At 39.5% G+C, this 18,155-nt stretch overlaps 1 protein-coding gene across 1 annotated transcript; it reads left to right on the forward strand.

The window, feature by feature from the left end:
• Positions 1 to 13,532: 13,532 nt before the first annotated feature.
• Positions 13,533 to 15,083, forward strand: LOC121432163. The gene has a single exon (XM_041630022.1). The coding sequence runs from the start codon at positions 13,533 to 13,535 to the stop codon at positions 15,081 to 15,083; it is 1,551 nt and encodes a 516-aa protein (XP_041485956.1).
• Positions 15,084 to 18,155: the final 3,072 nt, after the last annotated feature.

Here is an 18,155-nt window from a genome sequence, read left to right on the forward strand (position 1 = left end):
GTATACAATGCTCAATGGTGAATAGATTCTTAGTTTTCTTCATAATTTTGTTTTATTTGTATATACTATGCCAATGATTATATTTCACAGTTATTGTATTGTATACAGGATAGTTTTCCCATTTCATCAATTACAAAAAATGAATACAGTACCAGTCACCATTGTTTTGAATCACTATTGCCTGTTTCGGCTGGATTTTTGGCTGATGCAGGTAGTGGTAAGTCTGGGAATTGTGACTGGTAGTGTATGTTATCTTTGAACAATTTTGTATGTGTAATAATTCTAATTTTAAATGTTATTGAACTCAATCATTAAAGAACCCAATGTTACTTTTTTATCTATTATGTATATATTGCTATTCTTATGTTAACAGGACCAGGCTGAAAAACAGTTAATCTGAGCCTGCTATCCTGTATAAAGATATTTTAATAAATAAATAAAATAAATGAATACTTATATATTGCCCATTATGTGATTCACACCACTTGAAAACAGGTTTTTGGATACCATTCTCTCCTTAAAGTTTCAACTACAGAAAATGTCCTTGCTTGCTTTGCTCGCATATTGATATCTACCGTAATTCAACTTTGATCACAACAAATCTAATACAATGTAGCCATTGAAAAACAACTCAGTATAGCCTTTAACTGAACGATGATAGTATTATGTTCATGGTTATTCAGTGCGTATCAAAAAAAGTTTACACTTAGAAAAATTCCTGTAAAATTATACATTTGTAATATCCTGAAGAATTTTCCACATTTTAACATTGGCACAGATCCATTTAAGCAAATGACGATATAACTGTCGAAAAAATATTTCCACTTGAGTGAGCACCACTTACTTTTGAAAAGTTAGTGAAAATGATTTGCGTAGAACTTTGATATAGTTATGCGAATAAAAGTATACCTTAATCATGAAGAACACGTTGAATTTAGCTAGTAAATTTGATTAGAAGATATCTTTAACCTTTTTAACTTGTTTCCTTGCTCATAACACTTCGAAGAGTGCATTGTGCCCCAACCCACTCCCCCATTGTGACGATATTTGCTTTACACTAAGCTGTGATTTACATAAAATGGCTTAGGCTTAATTTTTATTTTGTTAATCATTGTCAAGTTTGGGAAAAGTGTGGAGAAACAAGTATTGAATGAAGAATGAAATGTAAACCCACTTTAAATGATAAAACCTTAGTAAAAATGCTGGAGATGTCTGATATGCTTTCGTTCAGATTCAGTTATGTCCTCAGAGCCAGCTGGCATAAAAATGGAAAGGTTGTGCTTACTAAGTGTTGAAATTTCAATTTGGGTGGAAAATTGTTACAAAATGTTTTAATGTATCCGTTTTTATTAAATTGACTAAAAATTGCAAGGGAAATGTATGAGAAATGTTTCGCAGGGTAAGTTTGATTTCGCCCTTTCCCTTTGACACACCGTGAAAACGAGCATTTCTGCGCAAACAGGTTTCTGCAAGCCTTACAAAAATGGACAGTGCTCACTCAAGTGTAACATTCTGTCAAAAATTTTACTTTCGTTGGATAGATGAGACACAAACCCAAGATTATATGCGAAAAAAATTACCCACATGTTGTATATTTTTTAATTCACAGGGCTTTTTCAAAGTGTAAACTTTTTTTTGATACTCACTGTACAGTGCGTCCCCCTCCCCAAAACAGTATACACTTTTGAAATGGCTGCCAAAAAAAAATATATATATTACTTTGGGGGAAAACACTACATGTCATTGAAGCCAAAAAAGTCAACTTTCAAATGACACCAAAAAGTTGGAAAACTATTCATGCTTGAGCGAGCACTGCCCACTGAAACAAAGGGTATGAAAATTAGGCTGGGCTAGTGTCCTTCCAATTTCTGTCAGTTTTTTAGTGGCAAATCCTTTGGAACTTGCAAAGTTAAGGGCATTGTGATAAATCAAGCGTGACCAGTTTTAGTTGTTTAAGCAAATTTCATAAATAAATTGAACTTTATTGCATGAGTGAACACAAATTACATTTTTTTTGGGCAGCATTTCCCGGGGGGGGGGGTACTCGACCAAAAAAGTGGTGGAGGTGTGCCGCGGGCGAGACAAAAAAAAACGGGGGCCTTGGAGCGGGCTTGTTGTCAAAAGGAGGGTCTCGGAACGGGTTTCGGAACTACAAATTTTTGTGAAAACGGGGATCCTTGGAACGGATCGCCAGCGTGAAAGTGCGTATGCATCCCGATGGAAGGGGCATGTGTGTATGATGCAGCTAGCCCGGCGCCGCGGCGCCACAACCGCCGGGTGCGCTCGCTCAGAGGCGATGGTCGGACAGTGCTGTGCGGCCGCTTTTCACCAAAATTGCAGCTCATTGTAGCAGATCAATGCGACCGGAACGGCGTAACGAAAGATATGCGAAGCTTTGGAGCGGATTTCTTTCTTCCTTTTTTTCGATAAGAAGAAAATGCTATGCTTTGGAGCGACTTTCTTTGTTGTTTTTCTCAATAAATCAAAAACGGAAATATGAGTGTAAAAATGGGCGCATACTTTCGTAATTCCGAAGGTTCGGATATTCCGAAGGTTCGTAAGTCCGAAAACGAAATGAGGTTCGTAATTCCGAAGGTTTGTTAGTCCGAAAACGTAATGATTAGCGAATCTTATTTCGTTTTCGGACTAACGAACCTTCGGAACAACGAACCTTATTTCTTTTTCGGATTAACGAATCTTCAGAACAACGAACCTTATTTCGTTTTCGGATTATCGAACCTTCGGAATAACGCCATAATTGTTCAGATCAACGAACCCTTTTACGTTTTCGGATTAACGAGCATCGAGGTATAGGCAATTTAAGTGTTTCGGAATTACGAACCTCCGGAAATACGAAGTGTAACTAAAAATGGGGGTCCCCTCCGCAGCACATACCCACTATGCTTTTCACCAAAATTGCAGCTCATTGTAGCAGATCAATGCGACCGGAACGGCGTAACGAAAGATATGCGAAGCTTTGGAGCGGATTTCTTTCTTCCTTTTTTTCGATAAGAAGAAAATGCTATGCTTTGGAGCGACTTTCTTTGTTGTTTTTCTCAATAAATCAAAAACGGAAATATGAGTGTAAAAATGGGCGCATACTTTCGTAATTCCGAAGGTTCGGATATTCCGAAGGTTCGTAAGTCCGAAAACGAAATGAGGTTCGTAATTCCGAAAGTTTGTTAGTCCGAAAACGTAATGATTAGCGAACCTTATTTCGTTTTCGTACTAACGAACCTTCGGAACAACAAACCTTATTTCTTTTTCGGATTAACGAGTCTTCAGAACAACGAACCTTATTTCGTTTTCGGATTATCGAACCTTCGGAATAACGAACCTTCGGAATAACGCCACAATTGTTCAGATCAATGAACCCTTTTACGTTTTCGGATTAACGAGCATCGAGGTATAGGCACTTTAGGTGTTTCGGAATTACGAACCTTCGGAAATACGAAGTGTAACCAAACATGGGGGTCCCCTCCGCAGCACATACCCACTATGCATTATATACTGAGTGCCCCCCCCCCGCAACATTTCAACATTATCATGTGGATCCAGCAATATTTTCATGGGAGTCCGGAGAATAGGGGGTGAGATAGGACTAATACCCCTTTCATAAACCCCATTAAAATGAATTAGGCGGCTAATAGCAGCATAATTTGGTCGTAAAATTGGAGGAGGACAAGAGTTATCCGCATTACTCTGATGCTGCTATTATCCGCATAATAGCAGCATCGGGACAAGATTTTGAGTTTATGAACGCATTTCCAAATTATGCGGATAATTGCCATGGTGCGGTCACAAGGTCACCCTTTTCCAACACAACCGCATTGGAGGGGGCGTGTCCAGTTGTCATGGCGATTATCCCCCTTTTTCAGGACGGGCGCTCGTAAAAATAATGCGGCTTATTTTCGGAGTTTATGAACGCAATTTTTATTGGATTATCCGCATTACTCTTAGGCGGCTAATTGGAGGATAGGTTTATGAAAAGGGTATTAAATGGGAGAACTGATTTGATGGAACAAGGGTCAAAAGAACATGTAGCAACCCCCCCCCTCCCTCTCTCCCGCCCTCCTCTCCTGTTGAGTGACTGATTGCTATTGTCATGTACGCGTGAAGTCCAGAGCAGAATGTTGATTTAATGATAATCCTGAATTTATCAATACATCAGCTATTTCAATGTGCAATGTGATCAGTCAAACATTCAGTTTTTCAATAGATTATTTCATAAATCATCATAATCAGTCAATTTCTTGGTAATCATTCATTGAAAAATAAATGACTATCAGCCACCGGTCACTGCAGTGGCAGTTAAGTTTTGAATAGTCTACAATCCAGAAAGTGAGACAGAGAGAGAGGGAGGGGGGCTGGAAATGGAGGTGGAGGTGGGGGGAGGGTACATACATGACTTTTAATTTGTAATAGGACAAAAAGAAGAGGAATGCCCTTCTAACCAAGTCTTACCATATCTCGCCCTCTAGAGTTACGATTGATGCAGAGGTTCGAGCCCTGGTCACGTCTTTCGGATTGTGACGTTAAAGGTCTGTCCCAGACGTAAATAATCATATCTGATTGATACACGTCTGACAAAAAAACTCAAATACACACAGTTACAAGGCGTGTTCACTCATGCATTAAATTTAAATTTTCAGTTCAATTTGCCTAAGAAACCTAAACATTATCTCATCCATCAATTAAGCATAATTATTGATCAGTTGAGTCATGCATGAGTAATCAAAGATTGAATTAAAAATGACCATTTTTGAAAGTCACAAAAGTTGTGTTTTAGGTGAATTTTATGGTGTTATACTGGTTTACTATCCATCATTTAGCCACTCCACACACAATTTGATATCGTATGTTCATGGTTGAGTGAGCACATTGTATTGCAGGGGCCGCGGAAGCGGGGGAGGGGGTTCTGTCCCCCCCCCCCCCAATTTTTTTCAAAAACCATGTACAAAAATGTAAAAATGACCATACGATTGTGATTTTTTGCATGGTCAGCCCCCACCCTCCCACCTTTGGCTCAGCTCCCCCCCCCCCACTTTGAAAACTGTTCCGCGGCCCCTGTATTGTGACGTATCATCATAGGGGGTTATGGTAGTATCCTTTACAACTTGTTAGATCATGTTAAAATTTGAAAATGTTGGTGGCTCCCCCGATTATAGGCCCCTCCCCCATTTTAAAATTATGGGTCCACCACTAATTTGCCCATAAATTAAACTGATCATGAGAAATTGTTACGAAAAGAATACATTTATGCCGTATAAAGAGTATTCATTCCTAAGTTTTCGAATGTGCTCGCTCAACCATGAAAAGGTTTTAAGTTCGGAAAGTGTGTGGTGATAGAAATGATGGATGATAAAACAAAAACATTTGAAACTGAATTTGCCCTCAATATTCACTTTATTACCCTTTAAAATGAGTCTGTGACATTGAAAATACCAATCATCCATAAATAAACAAATCGATTTCATTTTTGTACAGAATTCCGCCCATAGGTTGATTAACATTGCTGCCAAATGACATTGCTAAAGGCAGACTTGAAAAAAAGTTCCACTATATTGAATGAGGGGTTACTTATTCTTAAACATATGCACCCATAATGTACACAAGTCTATGAGAAAAGAAGTCAAAATTTTCACAAATATGAAATGAGGGTTTGTTTCATGGACGGTTTTTGCTACTTCTGCCAACAGTTATTTCATGAAACTTCGCACATGGCTTCAGAGTAACACTATCCAAAAGGAGCGCACACCAAAATAACAATTCAACACGGCACAAAGTGGGGCCAAGGCTTTGAACTTTCTTCTCATTTGCATAATTTTCGAATATTGTGTGCTCACTGATGCATTTAACATCGGGATTTTCATAAAAATCAAATCAAATGAATTATGCAAGGAGGTTTTTAACAGATATCCATAGTAACGAATTGCATTTCCCCCTATAAATTAAAGAAAGAGAACATCACATTCCACACGTCCATTCAAGCGTGAATGTTAATTAAACGCCTTTGAATCATTGAAGCATTGAAGCATGGTCGTGAACATAACGAAAAAGCTGATCAGTTACCAAAATGAAACAATGTTTGCCTATGATATTTGAAAATCGTATTTTTTGTTTTTATGAAACGATGAATATTGTTGAAGATACTCTTCCCAAAAGTGAATGTCATCATATTCTTTCATTCTTGCTGATATAAATGTGTAAAAATCCAATTATTGCAAATTTTGACTTGTGTTTATTCAACCGTGAAATTTAGCCAAAAAAAGATGTATCGTACTTTAGAAAGTACCTTTTACAAGCCCTCTGACCATAGCAGCATAGACTATACCCTACTGAAGGTGTTAATTACTTTTTTCCGGTAAACAATAAGCGGAAATTGGTTAATTACTTCATCCGGTAAACAATAGGGAAGCGGAAATTGGTTAATTAGTAATCCTTCCGGTGACAATAAGGAAGCGGATATTCGTTAATGAGATGTCCTTCCGGTGACATCCTGTAAACAATAGGAACGCGGATATTCATTAATAAGGCATCCTTTCAGTGACATCCGGGATAGAACAGTAGGGACTTCCTTAATCCGGAAGAGAGAAAGAGATGGATATAGGAGATATGTGGAGAGGACAGAATGATAGTAAGAATGCAATAGAAATGTAAACTGATATATGTATCAAAGAAATAAAAAATGGGGAAGGGGAGGAAGTTAGCCACACACTCAGAATGGGGGGGAGGGGTTGATGAATAGAGTCCATTGTAAGGGAGGAAGAGGGGTAAACTTGAATGATACAACAATGGGGGGGGGGGGCAATAGATACTCGGCATATCACAGGAAATGGAACAAAAGAACATTCCAAGGGTATGAGAATTATGTGTATGTATGTAAGTATGTGCGTGTGTGTGGGGGGGGGGGAGCGTTGAACCAATTAAATTTTGGTACATCAAGGTAAGACCATTGATTGGTCACCTATATTTTACTTCATTATTTTTTTTTTTGGGGGGGGGTGAGATCAGGGTTCAGTGCTTCAAGGCACTCAAGCCTTTTTACCAATATAGTTGGATGTTTATGTCACATTTTACTCAAGTCTTTCGATGCGAGCACAACTATGATTACAACATTTGAATTGATAAGGAGACTACAGGCGTGTACATGTTTGGATGAGGTATCCAATATTTATGAGGAATACTCAGATGGCTTGGATGCAGAACAACATACCTTGATTGTTGCTGTTGCGAGAGCAAGATTTTTTAATGGGGAGCTGCAGAACAACGATGAGATCAATACAGATCATAACATTGGTAAGTGTTTAATTATACTTTTTGAAGATAATAAAGAATCGGTTGGTTTGTGTATATGTGACCATTAATGAGCATTTATTGATCAAATTTATATCTTTTGATTTGTGTATGTGTGTTGTATGAGGAATCTATTTACTCATGAGATTTGCTAATTCATGAAAAGTTTTTCTATTGATAAGCTGGAGCTAGCTTGCTGCCAAGTGGTTGAAGATAACCGAAAGATGACCAAAAAATAAAAATATAATGAAATAAAATAAATAACATAAAAATGATTACTGGATTATTCTGGTTTTTTTTATACATTTGACCTACCTAAAAACTTTATATCGTTTATATTTTAGATATCAGTGCTGCAACACCAATGGAGGTAGATTTTGACATTGATGAATACTTGGCTAGCCCTACAAACATAGATGTCGACGACAGAGAAGTTGATCTTTCTGGCCTTATGTCAGCCTTAGGAGAGCATGGTCCAGTCATGGCTGAACCTCCCTGCCCGGTAGCCAGTCCAGTCGAACTAGAATTTGATATTGACGAGTACTTGGCCAACCCAAGTAATGTGGATGTTGACGAGGATGAGATGGATCTCTCTAGCCTAATTTCTGCCCTTGGAGATGGTGGTGAGTATGGTTTATATTATTTTGTAGAATGGATGCAATGAATATATATGAGTAGATGAATGAAGCACATAGATCAAGAACTAAAGAGAGCAATATGAAAGGGGCACAAATAGAACAACTTAATCAAAAGTATTTTCCTTGCCCCCCCCCTTCAGGGCCACTCAACGTTATCAACACAGCTGTCTCATCTACCCATCATGGTACTGACCCATCTACAAGCAACGGTTCATCTACTAGCCATGCCCCTTCTACTAGCTACGGCCCATCCACCAGCCACGACTCATCTACCAGCCACGGCCCTTCTACCAGCCACGGCCCTTCTACCAGCCACGGCCCTTCTACCAGCCACGGCCCATCTACCAGCCACGGCCCATCTACCAGCCACGGCCCTTCTACCAGCCACGGCCCTTCTACCAGCCACGGCCCATCTACCAGCCACAGCCCATCAACTAGCCATGGTCCATCGACTAGCTCCACCCCATCCACCTCCAGCCACATCGGAGGATCTTCCAGAAAACGCGGCTTGGAAACACTACCCACCAGAGAAGCCCCACTTCCCACACATAATGTAACTAGAGTAAGTCATAAACATGTTAGGAAATATAATGCCAATGTAACAGATTATCAAATTTCCTTCCAACCTGTAGAAAGAAATGGGCCAATGATTGATATGATGCCTAGGGTAAATGAGATGTTTGCAAACATTGTAGATGAAATGTTAGATGGAGTAAGAGATAGGGATTTTGTGCGCTTAGTCTTTAATGCGCCTCAATTAAACAGACCGGTTAGCTTGCCATTCATCCGTCGCGATCAGTTAAATCATGAAGTGTTTGCATCAAAGTTGGAGGCAACGCTCCAATCCCATGAAGAAGTGAGCCTAGATGAAAATGTAGAATTCAACCTAATTCACATGGTTATGCCAGAAGGAGGTAGGGGATCCACCAAAAAATACCAGGATCTTACTGAAAAGTTACTAAAGAAAAGAAGTGTTATCCTTATGAGAAATAAAGATAATATGTGCTGTCCAAGGGCGATTGTGACCGGCATCTGCCGAATAGAAAAACACCCCAACTGGAATTCTATCCGCCAGGGACATAGGGAGCAGCGTATATATGCGGAGGACTTGTATAGGAAAGCGGGGATACCAATAAATACAAAATGCGGCATTGAAGAAATAAAAAAATTTGAAGGTACAGAGATGATGGCCAACTATCGCGTTGTCCTAGTATCAAAGGAACATTTGAATTTCATCATTTATGCTGGCCCAGAAGAGAGGGAGCATACAATCTACCTCTACGCCCACGATGGGCACTACGATCTCATCACATCCATGAGTGGATTCTTTGACAAATGCTACTTTTGTGAAAAGTGTCTGCGGGGATATAGCCACAAACATGAACACAAGTGCACCTACACCTGCAAGATGTGCCGTAGCATCAAATGTGGCCCTGCCTCTGAAGAAGAAGAGCCTGTGAAATGCGAAAGCTGCCATCGCAACTTTAAGAATAAATCTTGTTACGAGCGGCATCTGTCAAAGATATGTGAACGCTACTTTCAATGTGAACTGTGCCAAACACTTTGTAACAAAAAACTCTTGGAAAAGCATGATCGAGAGCACATCTGCGGGCAGACTATATGCAAACTGTGTAGACGGTTTGTAGATCCTGGGCATAAGTGCCACATGCAGAGTGAAAACCCGTGTTATTACCACACAAATATTGATGAAGAGGATGCGGCAGAGATGAGCGAGGAAGAACTACAAAGAGAGCAAAGAAAGTTATCAAAGTTTGTATTCTTTGACTTTGAGTGCACGCAGGATACAGGGAAGCATGTTCCCAATTACTGCGTGGCACAGAAGGCTTGTGAATTGTGCACCGATCAACCGTTCGAGACAGATTGCAAGAACTGTGGAAAGGTGGGAGAAAAACAATTTGTTTTCCAAGGACCAGATACAGGTGATGAATTTTGCAAATGGATATTTAATGATGAGGATAATAAGGGTTCCACCTTCATCGCTCACAACTTGAAGAGCTATGACGGTGTCTTCATTCAAGAATACTTGTACAGGAACTGCATTATCCCAAAGTTGATTTTGGCAGGTGGTAAAATCATGAGTATGGAGGTAGCGATGAATCATATCAGATTTATCGACTCTCTCAATTTTCTAGCGATGCCACTCTCTGCACTACCAGCCACTTTTGGGGTTGAGGAGTTAAAGAAGGGGTTCTTTCCTCACTTTTTTAATACAGAAGCAAACACAAATTACCAAGGGGCAATGCCAGATGCAAAGTATTACTATCCGGCTGGGATGTCCTCCAAGAAGAGAGAAGAGTTTCTTGTCTGGTACGATGGAGAGGTGTCATCCGGCAAAGAGTTCATCATGTCTGAGGAAATCCATGACTACTGCGTCAGTGACGTGGACATTTTAAGACGCTGTTGCCTCCAATTTAGAGCCCTCTTCATGGAAATTTCAAAACTGTTTGAAGATGACACGGGCGTTGACCCACTCTCCAGCTGTATCACTATCGCATCTGCTTGCCACCTTGTCTTTCGGAGAAACTTTCTCCAGAAGGACACGATAGGCATCATCCCTCCCCGTGGCTATACCCCGGAGGACATCCAATCAAACAAAGCCATCAGATGGTTAACTTACATCGCGGAGAAAGATGGGGTATACATCCGTCATGCCCGCAACGAGGGAGAGGTCAAGCTAGGAAGATACAGAGTGGATGGGTATTGCGAGGAAAACAAAACAGTGTATGAGTTCAATGGATTATTATTATTATTATTATTTATATACTGCGCTTTTCCCAGAATGGCCCAAAGCGCTTACAAGAAGAAAAGGAGATTATTACAATTATACAAATGAAAACGTACAATCCTAAAAATCTGGATTGGAAAAAAGAAAGGTTTTAAGTCCCTTTTTAAATGAAGGAACAGATGGTGATTGTCTAAGAGTAAAAGGTAAGCGATTCCAATATTTTGAAGCGGTTATGGTAAAAGTCCTATCTCCAGCCAGTTTCTTAGTGATTTTATATGTGAGACGGAATGGGTCACTGGAGGCTCGTACATTCCTGCGAGGGGTGTATAGGGTCAAACAATCACGCAGATATAAAGGTGCCTGCTTATTGAGAGACTTAAAAACTAACAAAAGTAACTTAAAAACTATACGATGTCGTATGGGAAGCCAGTGTAACGATTCAAGGAGTGGTTTAGAGAAGTGAAATCTTGTTACTTGATAAATTATTCGAGCTGCCCAATTTTGAAGCCTTTGAATGCGATCTACTTGAGTAACAGGAATGTTAGAGAGAAGACCATTGCAGTAATCTAAACGGGACAGAACTAGAGAACGAATTGCATTGTTACAGGCAGATTGAGTAATATATCTTCTAATTCGAGAAATGTTCCTTAAATGCAAAGTTACAGTAGTGCATATTTGAGAAACACGATCCACCATTGACATTTCTCTATCAAAAATTACACCAAGATTTTTAACAGTAACTGAAGGGTTTATGGATATATCGCCGACTGTTAACTTCAGATCTGGCAGATTGCGTAGACTGTGTGGAGAGGCCGCTATGAAGAATTCTGTTTTTGAGTCATTCAACTTCAATTTATTAACTGTCATCCAGTTTCTAATATCTGAGATACAGTTCTGAAGTCGAAACAGAGCGACAACTAAATCTCCTGGGATTTTCGGATTAAATGAAATATACAATTGGGTGTCATCGGCATAAAGATGGTAGTTGATACAATGATGTGTAATAATATTACCAACTGGTAGGGTGTATATAGAATACCCGATGGGGCCTACTACCGAACCTTGCGGAAGACCAAAATCAAGGTTAGTGGGTTTGGATAGTTTACCAGTAATGTTAACTCTGGAGGACCATCCTGTGAGGTACGACTCAAACCATGACAGAGCTGTAGATCTCACACCTATTCTGCTGTAAAGACGAGATAAAAGAATTTTGTGGTCGATCGTGTCGAAAGCAGCAGATAAATCTAAAAGTGCGATCAAAACAACTCTGTTACAGTCAAGGGAAAACATGATATCATTTTTAACTTTAACCAATGCCGACTCTGTGCTATGATGCGACCTGTAAGCAGATTGAACAGAATCAAACATATTATTGCTTTCGATGTGTTGAACTAGTTGTGAACAAGCTGCTTTTTCGATGAGTTTAGCAAGGAAGGAGAGATTAGAAACTGGTCTGTAGTTTGAAAGATCATTTTTATCCAAGTTCGGCTTTTTCAACAGTGGTCTAACAATTGATGAATGTGCTCCTAAAGGGAAACTACCTGTAGATAAAGAGTTATTAATTATGTCGGTGATTAATGGCAATAACTGAACAAGATTATCTCTTAGAAGCCATGTCGGAATTGGATCTAACATACAGGATGTGTTAGTGAAATTCATAATAAGCTTGGACACATCAGATTGAGTATATGATTGAAAACTTTCAAAGAGAGGAATAGTTTCGTCAACTGAATCAATAAACCTAATGTCAGGGACAACATTCAGAGCGTCAATTTCTTCTCTAATCTTCCTTATCTTTTCCACAAAAAATTGAGAAAATTGTGAGCTCAAAGTATATGCTGAGTCATGTATAGGTAGATGACCAGACTTCTTATTCAGAAGAGAATAAGTAATACGATAAACTTCCTTACTATCACAAGAACTCAATTTCTCTTGGAAGTAATTCACTTTAGCTACACTAATAACCTTGTTAAGATTATCATTTTGCTCCAAAAATAGTTTTCGGTCCGAATCTAGCCTTGTTTTGCGCCATTTTCTTTCCGCTTGACGGCGGTGCTGGCGGGCAACAAGTGTAGACTCATTGAACCAGGGAGAGCGCGACTTTGGAGCACAGGTTCTTGTTTTGGGTGGTGCATGATCATCCAAAATTTTAGTGATTTCAACACTATACCAATTAAAAAGTGCATCACAATCATGATCATGTGGTCTTAACGATATTAATTCCTCCAATGCATTCATGAACCTTACTTTGTCTAACTTGCGATAATTGCGCAAGGTCTCTGTAATCAAACTAGGATTGGGCTTCTCCTTTCTTAAGGAGAAATGAATCATGTAATGGTCTGATGAACACATTTCTAGCGTATGACAATCAAATAAGAAAGCATCATCACGAGTAAAAATAAGATCTAAGGTGTGACCTTGGATATGGGTCGGGCCCTGGACATGCTGTACCAGCCCAGCAGCGCTCACAGTATTCATAATGTGTTTGACATCATTCTTTAATGCATTTTCCCAATGTACATTAAAATCGCCCATTATTATTAACTTTCCTGGAATCAGAGAAGTTTCTGTGATAAATTCATCAAATTCTGCAAGGAAATCTGACAGAGATAACATGTTCACGGTTGAAGGAGGGGGTCTGTACACAACAATGAAATGAACTGAGCCTGAGATATCTGTAATATGGGCAAATTCAAAAGTTGAAGAAACGAATACATCATTCTTCTTCTTCATTTTTAATGATGTTTTGAACAATACGCCGATACCACCTCCTCGATGGATGCTATTGGCATGGATGCCCGAAATGCTATTCATTCAATACAAACAGTGGTAAAAAGGGGATCAGAAAAACGATGGGAGAGTTGCATCTTGACACGTTGGAAAAGAAGAAATACATTCAAAACATCCTGAAAGACTGGACTTATGTCACAATGTGGGAATGTCAATGGAATGAGGACACCCTCCCTCTCCATATCAAACAGATGCGACTAAATCCAGCACCTCTGAATCCCCGTGAATCATTTTATGGTGGACGTACAAATGCCAGCTGCCTGTTGTACGAGTGCAAGGAGGGAGAAAAAATCAAGTATGTGGACTTTACGTCACTGTATCCCAGCGTCAACAAATACGGGTCATATCCCATAGGCCACCCTAGGATCATTACGCACAATTTTGCTGATGTGTCCGAATATTATGGTCTGATCAGATGTGCTATCTTGCCCCCTCAAGATCTCATGCATCCCGTGCTACCTATCAAGGTGAATGATAAACTGATGTTTCCATTGTGCCTTACTTGTGCCGAAAATGGGCAACAAACGCCATGCTCTCATTCTGAGAAAGAAAGGATGCTGCGCAGTACGTGGGTTTCTCTTGAACTGCAAAAGGCAGTTGAAAAGGGGTACAAGATTATCAACATGGAGGCTGTGTGGCACTTTCCAGTGAAGTCTCAACTTCAAAGGGAAAAGCCTTCAGATGAAAGACGATTCACGGACTACGGGTTGTTCTCTTGCTACATTGACACTTTCCTTAAAATAAAACAAGAGTCATCTGGGTGGCCTGACTGGTGTAGAACTGAGGAAGACAAAGCCAAGTACATAGCCAACTACTACAAACATGAGAATATTGAGCTGGACCGGGAGAAGATAGTAAAAAATAAAGGTTTGCGTTCACTGAGCAAACTCATGTTAAACTCCTTCTGGGGTAGGTTCGGTATGAGAACCAACCTCCCTAATACTGAGATCCTCTTGGACCCAGCAAGGCTGTATGAAATCTTGACATCGGATGACACAGAGGTAACCGAGGTACATTTCATCAACGATGATGTGGCAGAAGTCCGGTCTGTTAAGAAGGACGACTTCGAAGTAATGAACCCCAAGTCCAGCGTCATCATCGCTGCATTCACAACAGCACAAGCACGATTGAAGCTGTTTGATGTACTGGATCGCTTGGGAGAACGAGTGCTCTACTACGATACAGATAGCATCATCTACATCGAAAGAGCTCATGTTCCTGATGAATGGTGTCCTCCTCTAGGTGACTATCTTGGAGACCTAACTGATGAACTAGATGGCAAGTACATAAGATCGTTCATCTCAGGAGGCCCCAAAAACTATGCCTACAAACTGAACACGGGCGAGACTACCTGCAAAGTCAAAGGAATCACTCTTAATTACCGAAATTCACAGGTAATTAACTTCGACACCATGAAGCAGATGGTCACCCATATGGGGTTGGATGAAAGCTCTAAACTCACGGTCTTTAACCCATACCAGATTACCAGGGTGAATAAAAAGCAGCGCATTGAAACCAGGGAGTCTAGCAAAGACTACAGGCTGGTGTACGACAAACGAGTCGTTAGAGAAAACTTCTTTACTATTCCATATGGCTATGTAGGACAAAATTAAACCACTGCACATGTACCCTATGTGTTTAATTGCAGAAACTCGCTACCTATGCTGTCATTCGCTTGAAAACCACCGCCTGAGAAACATGCTTCCTCCGGCTCTGCGTGTGGCACTATTTGCGTTGAAGCAGAAACCAAAAACCTGGGTAGGAGTTTTTGTTCTTTTTCTAACAATTATTGCGCTTGTTGCATACATTTATATCGAGCAAAAGTTGGTGTCCTCATCGTCTCCATCCTACGTAGCCTCCATCTTTGATGCGATATCTCTTTCTTCATCTGATCAAGAATCGGCGAGCATTACAAAGGCATACAATTTCACCCAAAAGTAATAATGGGTTCACATTCTTGTCAAACGAGAAGGGCATACCCCATGATTCCATACCAAGCATGGGTAGCAGACGTGTATAATAGAATATGTTTGCGTATTGTTAATTTTTTCCAGCGCATTATGCATGCTTGCGCCTTCATAAGTCCATGGACTTCAACAATATTCTCATTTACCCTGGGTAAGGCATTGAGAGGAGGGCTAAAACTTTGTAGATGGTTAGCATCATGACTGTAAAATTTGTTCATCCTTTTACCTGCATTGTAGCAGGCCCTACAGGGAGTGGTAAAACTGTATTTGTTAGAAAACTTTTAAAATTCAACCAAGAGATGATTGAAAACCCCCCGCAGAAAATAATATGGTGTTATGGGGTCTACCAAAAAGCCTATGCTGAAATGTTAAACGAAATCCCTGGCATTGAATTTATTGAAGGATTTCCGAGTAATTTTGATAGTGTTATTGATCCAAATGTACGTAATCTGATCATTGTAGATGACTTGATGGCCGAATGCACCAAAGATGCAAATATGACAAGCTTATTTACACGTGGTTCGCATCATCGCAACTTGTCAGTCATATTTATTGTGCAGAATCTCTTTCATGCGGGTAAAGAGACACGAACAATTAGTTTGAATGCTCAATATTTGGTCATGTACAAAAATCCAAGAGACAAATCTCAGATTAGCCATTTGGGGCGTCAACTCTATCCAGGTCAAACTAAATACGTACAAGAGTCTTACAATGATGCTACCAAAAACCCCTATGGTTACTTGTTGATTGATTTGAAAGCCGATACGCCAGAATCTCATCGGTTAAGAACGCATATATTTCCAAATGAATTTACGACAGTGTATGTACCGAAAAGTATAAGGTAGGATGTGATAATACTGAACTGATCATTTCATCATCATGACTCACAGCGTGAAGACCCATCTGCCTGAACTGCGCGTTCTTCTCAAGTGCACTCCTCGTCAGAGGAAAGCTTTATTGCAGCATGCAACCAAGACATTGATCAACTGCCTTTCAGAATGTTGCGCAAATACTTTAAAAGGTAATGTACCTCTAACAGCTTCTCAAAAGAAGACTTTATCGCGGTATAAGAAGCATATACGCCTTGCAGCTAATAAACGTAGCAGTCTTAAAGCAAGGAAAACTACCTTCATTCAAAAGGGTGGATTTTTAGGCGCTATTCTTGGCCCAATCTTACGAATATTAACTGGGTAAGATGGAGCACACCAAAAAAATGACATTGGTTCCAGAAGAATTGGCACGCGCAGTTCAGGCATCCATGGCAAATGCTCAACCAGTACAAAGGGTGTTATCCAAATTGGATGAGAGTATCCAATCCATTTTAGAGTCAAAGGGTGTTTCTGAAAAAGATAAAGTGGTCCTGTATCACGAAGCATTGCAAAAATATCTACAATTACAAAAGCATGAGGCAATACCCGCATCAATTCATCTGAAGGTCAGTGAACAATCTTCTCCAGAGGGTGTCAGCAGAGATGTACTCCCGCAGAATGAAAGGGAGAATACAAACTTTATGAAGGAACAAGTTTTAAAGACATTACCCGTGACATTGAAGCACAAGGCTACATTATTGATGGATCGTATTTTCAAGAAGCCAGAAGATGAATCATGGGGCTGGAATAATCGTGGCGAATTGATTTTTGATGGTCAAATAATAGGAGGATCTAATGTGATTGATTTAATGTATGATGTATTGAAAGATCGTAAAATGGCCAAGCCTATGGGCTGGCAATATTTCTTACACGTCCTGCGAGACGCCAATGTTCCAGAATCTTTGATATTGAATAAAGACAGACGTGAAATCTTGCAACAAATTAAACTGAAAGATTCCAAAGCTACACCTCCCGAGGTATTTACACGTTCATCCCCTCTCATGACCACACGGTCCAAAACACCTAAACGTGCACCTCCTAAAAAATCCAAGAAACCCTCTCTCAAATGGGAAACCTTTTAATCAGTGGATACCAATAAATTGTGGGGGGGGGGAATACAAATGCTTTTTGTAACGGGATAGTTACTTGCAATGTCACATTAAATCTGTATTCTATTCTTCCTTTGTGATGATTATGTTGTTTTTTTTAATCGCTTGTATGTGATTATTTTATCTCATGTCATTCTAAATCTTCTGTGACCATGAATTATATCTATGATGCAATCTAGAATTGAAAGTAATATCTATCTGGAGTGTTATATAATTATGAAAATTATCCCCCCCCCCCTCCAAAAAAAGGAACAATCCCCTTTATCCAGTCTAAAAGAAAAAAAAAATGCATATTCACAACTCTGTACAAATGAGAAACCAGACAAATGTAATATAGTTCATGTAACTTTATTGAATCGATATGTACATCATGATATATAATAAAGTATGACATCAATCGTAATATAAAACATTTAAAAAAAAAAATGATTTGTCTTTTCTTTCTGCGTATTATTTTCATGCATGCAAATGAGGATGTGAATATGTGCGTGAGTGGATATGTGTTGGTTTGTTTGTATTTGTTAGGGAGCGTATGTGCATGAGGACTGTGAAGGAAGTGTGGTAATATATACAATATTTTATACATTCATTTACTGTCACACATTAACAACCTATTTCTGTACAATTCTACTTTTTCTAAGCTACCATCTTTTTTCTTTTTTTTCCTTCTATTTCATTTTTTTTCTTACACACATGCAAATCAACTTGATCACTATACTACTATCTATTTTTTTTTCTAC

Source organism: Lytechinus variegatus, chromosome 1, assembly GCF_018143015.1.
Source record: "Lytechinus variegatus isolate NC3 chromosome 1, Lvar_3.0, whole genome shotgun sequence".
Lineage (NCBI taxonomy): Eukaryota > Metazoa > Echinodermata > Echinoidea > Temnopleuroida > Toxopneustidae > Lytechinus > Lytechinus variegatus.